Source organism: Ciona intestinalis, unplaced genomic scaffold, assembly GCF_000224145.3.
Source record: "Ciona intestinalis unplaced genomic scaffold, KH HT001088.1, whole genome shotgun sequence".
In the NCBI taxonomy this organism is placed as follows: domain Eukaryota; kingdom Metazoa; phylum Chordata; class Ascidiacea; order Phlebobranchia; family Cionidae; genus Ciona; species Ciona intestinalis.
In genome coordinates, this window is record NW_004191409.1 from 1 (window position 1) to 9,904 (window position 9,904).

At 37.3% G+C, this 9,904-nt stretch overlaps 2 protein-coding genes across 3 annotated transcripts in view; one reads left to right on the forward strand and one right to left on the reverse strand.

Moving 5' to 3' along the window:
- Positions 1 to 265: 265 nt before the first annotated feature.
- On the reverse strand, positions 266 to 6,315 carry LOC100181071 (pseudouridylate synthase 7 homolog). Its single transcript, XM_002127865.4, has 12 exons — positions 6,022 to 6,315; positions 5,555 to 5,662; positions 5,182 to 5,314; positions 4,808 to 4,989; positions 4,224 to 4,366; positions 3,981 to 4,171; positions 3,033 to 3,161; positions 2,491 to 2,665; positions 2,195 to 2,240; positions 1,564 to 1,760; positions 1,032 to 1,183; positions 266 to 587 (listed from the first exon to the last, which is right to left on the reverse strand). The coding sequence occupies exons 1-12, from the start codon at positions 6,205 to 6,207 to the stop codon at positions 355 to 357; spliced, it is 1,875 nt and encodes a 624-aa protein (XP_002127901.1). The 5' UTR covers positions 6,208 to 6,315; the 3' UTR covers positions 266 to 354.
- Positions 6,316 to 6,511: 196 nt separating this feature from the next.
- Positions 6,512 to 9,904, forward strand: part of LOC100186607 (DNA-directed DNA/RNA polymerase mu-like) — a 4,674-nt gene continuing 1,281 nt past the window's right edge. Inside the window, exons 1-8 of one of the 2 annotated variants that reach the window (XM_026839973.1) lie at positions 6,512 to 6,650; positions 6,736 to 7,074; positions 7,417 to 7,536; positions 7,828 to 8,028; positions 8,243 to 8,438; positions 8,780 to 8,878; positions 9,004 to 9,134; positions 9,561 to 9,705. In XM_026839973.1, the coding sequence (XP_026695774.1) occupies positions 6,742 to 7,074; positions 7,417 to 7,536; positions 7,828 to 8,028; positions 8,243 to 8,438; positions 8,780 to 8,878; positions 9,004 to 9,134; positions 9,561 to 9,705 (1,225 nt within the window). In that variant the 5' untranslated portion in view covers positions 6,512 to 6,650; positions 6,736 to 6,741. The remainder of the gene's footprint in view (positions 6,651 to 6,735; positions 7,075 to 7,416; positions 7,537 to 7,827; positions 8,029 to 8,242; positions 8,439 to 8,779; positions 8,879 to 9,003; positions 9,135 to 9,560; positions 9,706 to 9,904) is intronic. The other variant, XM_002122467.4, reaches the window with a different exon arrangement.

A 9,904-nucleotide genomic window follows, 5' to 3' on the forward strand; every position in this document is an offset into this window, starting at 1 on the left:
ACACCCCTAGGTCTACTTGGTCTAATACACACACCCCTGCATTTACTTAGAAAGTTTCTGACTCAGCACTTTCTGCAACTTTTAGCTGACTCATTCCCTCATTATGATGACTCAGCTCATCTGCCTCATTGGACCAATGGCCCTGAAATGTTTAAAGATATCTCAACTTTTAATAAAACATCCAACTAGCAAGCTAACTTAGTAACTACTTGATAGTGTGTCAAATTTGTTTTGGCTCTTTTGCTACAAAAAAAGAAAAGCAGAGTGAGCACGATGTATCTTTTATTTAAGCGACAAGTTTTAATGCGTTGGCAGATTTTGAAAGCACCCCCGTTAAAGATGATATAACTTTTGTCATTCGTTTGTATTTGCCAGTATGTTCACACTGGTTGGCGCAACATTCACACTGGTTGGCGCAACATTCACACTGGTTGGCGCAGCATTCGAACATTCCATTTTATGTTTATCTCCTAGCAGCGTCTGATTGGCCGATGACATGTCACGCTTCATGACCTCACGCATGGCAACTGTCGCGTAACAAGATGAAGAAAGTGAAAACGAAATTCTTAAGGCTGTGAATTTCCCGTCTGTGATGTAATAATAGGAATAGATGACAACAATTAAAGGTAATAGTTATAATTTATTCATCATAGTTATAAATTTAGGGGGGAAAAAATCATGTATTGTGTATTAATACTCTAATGAAAACTTTTCCTTCAATTAAATATTAATTTCCTTTACCTAGTTAGTTGCAAGAGAATGACAGACTTGATGCTGCTGCTATTGTAGGCATATTTGTCCTTGGATAACACACTTAACAACAATTGCCTCTAAGGGTTAGCCCAAAAAATCACCCACAAAGTTGCACACACATGAGGTGTATGAAACAAAACACCTGTGTTCAATCACTGTCGTGTCTTGCTCCAAAACACATACACCTACCACGGTAGCACTGACAAGCCTTGAACCCATTACCTCTGAGTTAGAAGCAGTGCGCTAACCACAATGCCACAGTACCAGTTAAACCTTACCTTTCTCACCAGAGGGCCTCTCCCCTCCTTGTAAAATATCTTTATCCGATGCCAGTAAAGGTTTCTGGTAATCATTGTATTTCACAATATCCCATTCTACGTCGTTTGGTTTGTTGATTATTTTTCGATAAGCGCCCGGCAAATAATATTCTCTGTAAATATGAAACAACTTTTAGGTAGGTATGGGTTCAGGGCTCAAAGCTGCCACCATTGTGGGCTGTGGGCATATGTGTTCTTGAGCAAGAAAGTAAACCGCAATTGCTCCAACCCAGTGGTCACTAGTAGGTTGTATAAATTGTCAGCCATACAGAAAAATAATCACTCAAAAAGTTACATATGCCATTACTTGTAATTAGGCAACGGAGTGTATGAAACAGAACACCCGTGTTATAGCGACTGTCGTTTCCCCGCCATGCGAGGATAAAAAGTTACATGTGGTAACTTGTAAGCAGGAACGAGGTGTATGAAACAGAACACCTGTGTTATAACGACTTGCCCCGCAAGTAATAAATAAGTTACATCTTGAACCTACTTCACTTTATGGTCGAACATAGATTCTTCGATTCCCGCTGCTTTGAACTCATCTTTATACCACTGGAGTGCGCTGTTGGTTGGATAAGTTACTTTGTGACCCGGTAATGGCATTATGACATCATGAATGGAGTAATTATCGATATTTTCTTCAGTAACAACAACAACATCAGGAAGTCCGTATTCATCACGTTCTGACTAGAAATAAAATAAAGACACGTGTTCATATAAGTTTATGTTAAGTTATATCTAAACGATACTTGTAAGATATTTTTTCAACAAAACAATAACTTTAACTTGTTTTTACAAAGGTAATTAAGTTATGTTGAATTTGACCATCTTCTGCTTGGTTGTGTTTTTGTGGATATTGCTCTAACCCAGTGGTCACTCATAGGCTGTTGCAGCACCCTGGGTGTTGGGGTAATGGACCAACTCTGGCTTAAATCTCAGGTCCCATGGCATGCCTCACTGTAGGACCTCACCCATATAGAATAGAATGTGCATATACAATGTTGGGGGTAATGAGCCAACTCTGGCCTAAATCTCAGGTACCATGGCGTGCCTCGCTGTAGGACCTCACCCATATAGAATAGATTTGACCAACATACTAGTTATATTAACAAGGTGTTTACCTCTTCTGTTTCTACTTTTTGTTTCTTTGCATCTGGTCCAATAGATCTAAAAGAATCAATGTAAGAATAATAGAATATATATACCTATTACTTCTGTTACCAAGCATAGTGTAAATAATCAATTAACGGCTCATCTGGTATAAAAACGTAATGCTCCCAATGCATTGTCTGCCTTCTTTTTTTCAATCTTATAAAGTTTATTTTTTGTGTTACTCCTGCTACCAGGCATAATATAAATAACCATTTAATGTAAATAAAGGCTCATCTGGTAGAAAATAAATAACAAAAAAACGAACTTTTCTTCTTTTTCGTTTCCAGCCAACACGAGGTCACCGACCACCGGGGAATCCCCAAATGTGAGAAACCGACGACTCACGATTCGGTTCCAAACAAAACTCTGGTAACTATGGAGATAGAGCATTCTAGTGTTCCGAGGAATGCGTGCCAGTGATTGGACAAGCTGTTTGGGACCTATTATGATATCATAAACAGAAGAATAAATGATTGAATGTTCATATTCATTCACCTCGTGCCAGCTTACAATGATAGTAAGAAGCCTTGAACCTGTAACCTCTAGAGGGAGGCATATAAACTAATACCTGTATTGCTACATTTATAAATGTTGAGTTATAATTTAACTGTCCGGCGCCGTGGCATAGTGGTTAGCGCGCCTGCCTGTAACCAAGAGGTAATGGGTTCTCGACGCTGCTACCATTGTGGGCGTATGTCTTTGGGCAAGACACTTGACAGCAATTGCTCCAACCCAGTGGAGAATGGGTTGTCCAAATTATCAGCCATACATAACTACTGTATCTCAATGAACCAAAGCAATATTCACCAAAGTGGGATATTCCAAGCAACAAATATCCTTCGAATGAAGATCTTCTGTTAAGTTTATCGAACGCCTTCTTAGCGTTGTTTTCTTCTCTCCAATTTCGAATCAAATTTATCGTCTCTTCGCTGCAATCTAAATAAGGTTGGAATATTGTGTGTGAATGGTTTGGTATAGTGGTTAGAACAGCGTTTCTTAAACTGGGGTAAATTCCTTGTATTTAGAGGGTAAATGAGCTACAAATCAAAATCCACATCAGTTGATGAGACAGAAAAAATGTGCCATTTGTAGTACTTTACCAGACATTGAACAACTCATAATTAATGTAATTAGTTGTTTTTGCTTTTTAATAAACGAGCCCCATATTACATATTGGGGGTAAATCTGATAAGCATCTTTGTTAAAAGGGTAAAGTATAAAAAAGTTTAAGAACCACTGGGTTAGAGTGTATGGCTGTGTGGATCAGTGGATACGGAGTTCAAGGCTCGATGCTGCTACCATTGTGGGCTTTGGTAGGATATTTAAGATATTAACTGTTACTGATAGGAAAGTGACACTTAGCAGACATTGCTTTAACCCAGCGGTCACTAATGGGTTGTAGCACAAAAGCCCACAGGGTAGCAGCGTGAAATTTTAAACCTGTAAAAACATGTTTCAAAATAGAGTTTCCCCTTTGTAGGTTTCTGGACATGTCTGCACATAAACAAGCATAATATACATTAGGAGACTTAAACCTGCATAAAAATATTTTATAACAGAGCTCCACTTTGTAAAATTTATTCCCCACTTTGTAAAATTCATTCCCTCCCTTGTAAAACTCATTCCCTTCTTTGTAAAATTTATTCCCTCTTTGTAAAATTCATTCCCTCTATTATAAAATTCATTCCCTTCTTTGTAAAATTCATTCCCTTCTTTGTAAAATTTATTCCCTCCTTTGTAAAAGTAGACATTTACCTTTAAAACAAGATGACAAGATTAAATCAACCGTTTCTTCCCATCTGCTTGAAATTATGGATTTCCCAATCTCATACGTTGGGACATTATTGGTCCCAAACCTCTGCATTCCAAAGTAGTTTATAAACCCAGTTTGTGAGAAAGATTTGATCGCCGCTTTTAAATCGCTTTCTTCAATATCAAGAGTGTTTCTGGTGGAAAATTTATGTTCAAATTTAGTATATAAATGACCAAAACACGAACCTGATCACAATGGAGAACTGATTTCCATTCAAATCTCCGAGTCGCTTCGCTGTTTTACACGAAACAAGATTCCCAACTCTAATATTGCTGAGAATTTGATTGACAGGTACGAGACGCTCAGGGCTGATTGATGTCGTTACTTCCTGCAAGGCAAAGTTTCTATTTAGGTGAAGTATTTTTACTATGACCCTGTATGTTTATATTGTCAAGCATACGTGAACACTCTATGGGAGCATCTGCCTTGGCAGAGCTGTCAAGAGAAGATCTTTCATCCATTTCCATTAAAGTCACGAATCTACTAGTTTTGTGTCAATCTCATTAGGTTACTAAATAAATCTGGTGTTTAAAAAAAAACAGACAAAAATTCAAATCCAACCAATATTAAAAGATACTTTATTAAAGTCTGTTAGGTTTTCGTAGCACCAGATTTTTTAGTTTTATGTCAGTCTCATTCAAGTATTTTTATTCTATGTGGGTGAGGTCCGGCAACGTGGCACGCCATGGGCCCTAGGACTTAGGCTATAATTGACCCATTATCCCCATCTCATTTAAGCAACTAAATATCTAGAATACATGGTCCTGACCTGCACTGTTACCCCTCTCTTATCTTTGTTTCCAGCATATTGAAAACACCTCGCGTGTCTAAGGTTTAACTTCTTGAGAATTAAGTTCACAGCGTCCATTGTGGCGATATTCTCTTTGTAGAGGACGAACTTGCAATACGGGAAACCTCGGTCTTTGTTGCTCCTCTTGCGTTTGTTTGAATCTGTGTGAAGATAAAAAATCTTTACGGTGTGTATGAATACACCATGTGTGTCTGGGGTATAAGAAGACACCCATGTTATAACTCAACAGTGAGCATGAGGTATATGAATACACCATGTGTGTCTGGGGTATAAGAAGACACCCATGTTATAACTCGATGGTGAGCATGAGGTAAATCCCAGACTCAACAAACCTGAGAAAAACTTCATAACTTTGATTTCTTGTTCATCTGTTGTTTCATTTTTCACAGTTTTTGTTTCAAGCTTCGGAAAGAGCTGACTCACTGTTTTGTGTATTTCCGTTCGTTGTGACTTGCTCATGCCAACCTAGGTATTGATGAGTCATAATTTCCCTGTGTGGCCGGGCGACGAAAGTCGTTATAACACGGGTGTTTTGTTTCATACACCTTGTGCTCGCTTACAAGTTACCACGTATGTAACTTATTTATCCTCGCATTGCAGGGCAATGACAGTCGTTACAACATGGGTGTTCTGTTTCATACACCTTGTCCGTAAAATTAACAGTTTATTTATTACATAACATTTTTAACATGTTTATTTTTTTACCGTTTTTATGACAAAAAATGCAGCTTTTTCAGTGTTGCCGTCCAGATTCTTCAACCCATCAATATCTTCTGCTGAAAGAACATCATTTGGAATGTGCAACACTGCTTTCTATAAAGTCAACAATTTTAAAGTCCACCAGTTATACTTGGATGGCGCAATATTAGTTATTTTAAATGGAAACTTTTTAACATTATTCATTAATGTTTATATAATAGTAATCTTTAAAATAAATCTTTGGTACTGTAAAAGCAAATTTAAATATTTTAAAAATAGCTTGTAAATATTTAAATAGCATTTTAAAAAGAAGTTTTAACAATGTCTTGAAAACATAAAGAAACAAAGTTAAAAAAAAACGGTTTTAACAACATAAAATAAGTTTTTAAGAGTGTTACTTCATAATTATTACTCTTTCAAACTAAGGGGTTAAATTAGGTCACTTATAAAATGTAAATTTTGTCTTATTATACCTCTTCAATAGGCTCATGTTCCCTTACGACTTCCGTATCAAAATTGGTCAAATGAACAACCTTTCCCTGCAGATCGATCTCATTTACCATGAAATCCTGGTAACGCATCTTAAGAATTCCTGTAAACCCTTTATGTTTTCCAATATACTCTGTCATACCAACGTCCTTTTCAAGCAGAATCGACATTTTGGGCAGCAACGTGTTTTGGAATGTCACGAAACTTTTTAATGTTTAGTTAATCACACACGTTATGTAACTATCGCCGTAGGGAAATTCCCGAGCGCAATTTGCGGAAAGTGTTTCACAAAATATAATTTGTTGACGCATGGTCGTAAGAACTAGATACAGCTATTATAAAAACACTAACAGTGATAGACTGTTTAAAACATTTTGTTTTATGGCTTTTGATAATGGCGTTTTATTTCATTCTTACTTATTATAATGCAACACCGTTTTTTTAAAGTTTGCATTTCTAATTCTTAATTTACAGGCAGTTTGTTGGCGTTTTGCTGGGAAATTGGAATGGAAACGATTTATTTTGTATCCCGGCGCATGAACAAGGCAAGAAAAGATCATTTGACGAAAATTGCAAACAAAAGCGGATTTTTCAAAGTTACTACTGACGTTCGGTAAGAATCTAATTAGTTAAATAAACATGGCGTTAACCTCATGCTCACTGTCAAGTTATAACATGGATGTCTTCTTCTACACCAGACACACATGGTGTATTCATACACCTCATGCTCACTGTCGAGTTATAACATGGATGTCTTCTTCTACACCAGACACACATGGTGTATTCATACACCTCATGCTCACTGTCGAGTCTTTTTACACTTATATACAAACAGAGAAGCATCCATTGTTATATCACAAGAAAGCAATAGAGAAGAAATTGTAGAATATTTAAGAAAGAACAAACTGATAACTGATGATGTCACAATGGTAAATGATGATGTCACAAAGCAGTTTGTTGATGTCTCATGGTTCGTTGCTTGTATGAAGGAGAAGTCCCTCCTGCCGATGGAAAAACATCATAAACTACAGTTCAAGGTTTATTGTGATGTCATAATATCAATTAAACTATGTTCTAGTTTACCTGGTTGCTTCACTTTTATTGTAAAATTTCCAATACGCACATGAGACATGATAGCCCGTAAATCGGACACAACAGAAATTCCCAAACCTTCCATGCAAAGCCAACTCTTGAATTTTCTTTATTGCATTAATCAGTAAACATTACAACCAATTTTTAGATTCGTTATATAGACATATAAGTCCAGCTATCGCTGCATTTAACAAAATTGGCTGTATGTGTGTCTAAGTTGAAAGCTTTTATGTAATTAAAACAGTTGAGACACAAGCTCCTAATTAAGATTTCTATGTTTCATTAAGAAAAGTATCGAAGAAGGGGTTTCCCCTTCCAAGAAACCCAGGCTGGATGAGAAGACAAGGATGACAATGTACGCTTGTCAGCGAACAACTCCTCTTGTTCATTATAATCAACAGTTCACGGTAATTTAATTTAAATTCTGTTGTTCAACCCAGTGGTCACTAATGGGTTGTCTAAATAGTTAGCCATATAGAAAAACAATCACCCACAAGTTACATTCATGGTAACTCGTAAGCGAGCACGAGGTGTGTGAAGCAGAACACTATTGTTATAAAGTCTGTCGTCACCCTGCCATGCAAGAATAAATAAGTTGCATACATAGATACATTTATAGTAACCATTTGTATCTTCACAAGATTATATATTAAAATATAGCCAACATATCTTTTATAACATTACACTCATTGTTCCAGGATGCATTAGAAATATTAGAGGAAAATGCACTTTACCGAGGTGATTCAAACGCAGAAGCAAGAGCTCTTTCTTTTCGACGTGGTTCCGCTTCATTGAAGGCGTTACATCACAAAGTCACTCATGTGGAACAGCTGGCGAATATACCGTATGTGGATTCAACGAACTCAAGCAAAATCGGGCATTGTAAGAAAGTCATTAAGGTTGGTAGCTTGGGTATGCATGTTGTTTGTAACTAATTGGTGGCTTACCATTCTATATGGGTGAGATCCTTCAGCAAAGCATGCTGGGGAGCTTTGCCTAAGGACACAAACGCTCACAATGGTGGCAACGCCAAGCCTTAAACCTGCAACCTCTTGGTTAAAGGTAGTCGCGCTAACCATAAACAATATTTATAATATTGTTTAAAATTTTCAGGAAATCTTAGAGGAAGGATTCTCTGATGAAGCGGAGGGAATTGCCAACAGTGAGTTTTATAAAAGTATGAAAATATTCTGCGGCATCTTTGGTGTGGGCCCGAACACAGAAAGGAAGTGGTTTTATAATCTGAAGATGAGGACCTTGGAAGATGTGAGGAAGGAGAATGTTCATTTGAACAAAGATCAAGCTGTCGGTGGGTTTATACGGGGTTTATTATAACACGGGTTCCCGCTTACAAGTTGCCACGTATGTAACTTATTTATCCTCGCATGGTGGGCAGCGACAGTCTTTATAACACGAGTGTTCTGTTTTAAACACCTCGTGCCAGCTTACGAGTTACCACGTATGTAACTTATTTATCCTCGCATGGCGGGGCAACGAAAGTCATTATAACACGGGTGTTCTGTTTCATACACCTTGTGCCCACTTACGAGTTACCACATGAACCCAACATTGCCATAAAATTAGGCAAATGGAGTGACTTGTTTGAGGTTATATTGCAAGCCATGCAGATTTAAAATTGTTGTATCTCAGGCTTCAAATATTATGAGGATCTGAATGAACCATTGCTACTGGAGGAAGCGAATCATATTGCTAAGCTTGTACAAGATACATGTGTTGCACTTAGAAAAGGTGATTATATATCATGCTCACTGGCAAGTTAGGTTATCATTAATATAAACCTTATTCATAGACAAACATAACAAACACTAACAACTATTTGGTCAATCAAAACTTTACAACTTATTTATCTATAGACACAACAGTGACTGTGGTAGGTGGGTTCAGACGGGGTAAAACTAAAGGTCATGACCTGGATCTAATGATCTCCCACCCAATTGAAGGAAAGGAGGAAGGGTTGCTTGGTTTAATATTGGACCAGCTGAAGGTAGCTGTTATATTTAAACTATAAGTGATATAATTATAAGCTAATTAGTTTGAACATGTTATTTTGTGGGTGAATATTCCTTGTTTTTCGGTATGGCTGACAACTTAGACAACCTATTAGTAAACGAATGTATTGTATTGTTTCATACACCTTGTACCAGCTTACGAGTTACCATGTTTGTTACTTTGTGGGTGATTATTTTTGGAAGGAATTTCTTGGATTTTTATCTATGACTGACAATTTGGACAACTTATTAGTGACCACTGGGTTGAAGCAATTGGCGTTAACTGTCTTGCGAAAAAACCACATATGCCCACAATGGTGAGGGCCCCTTTTTTTGAACTTTTTGGGGGGGTAAAAAACCCCCCCTTTTAATTTGGTTTTTGTTTTTTTTATAGTGATAGGGGTGTCCAAACTTTGATCTAGGAGCATTTCGTTTACACCGAGAAAAAAGGATCGATCAAAAAAGTCACAACCCCTTCAGATTCGAAGAATACGATGGACCACTTTGAAAAATGTTTCAGTATTTTTAAGTTCCAGCCTCAATGGGTGGGAAGGTCATGCCCATCAGGTTTGTGTTTATGACATCACAGTTTGTATTTATGTATGTTACTTTGTGGGTGATTACTTTTGGATTTTTTTTATGTATGGCTGATAATTTAGACAACCCATTAGTGACCACTGGGTTGGAGCAATTGCCGTTAAGTGTCTTGCCCAAGGACACATTCGCCCACAACGGTAGCAGCGTCGAGCTTGAACCCATATCTCTG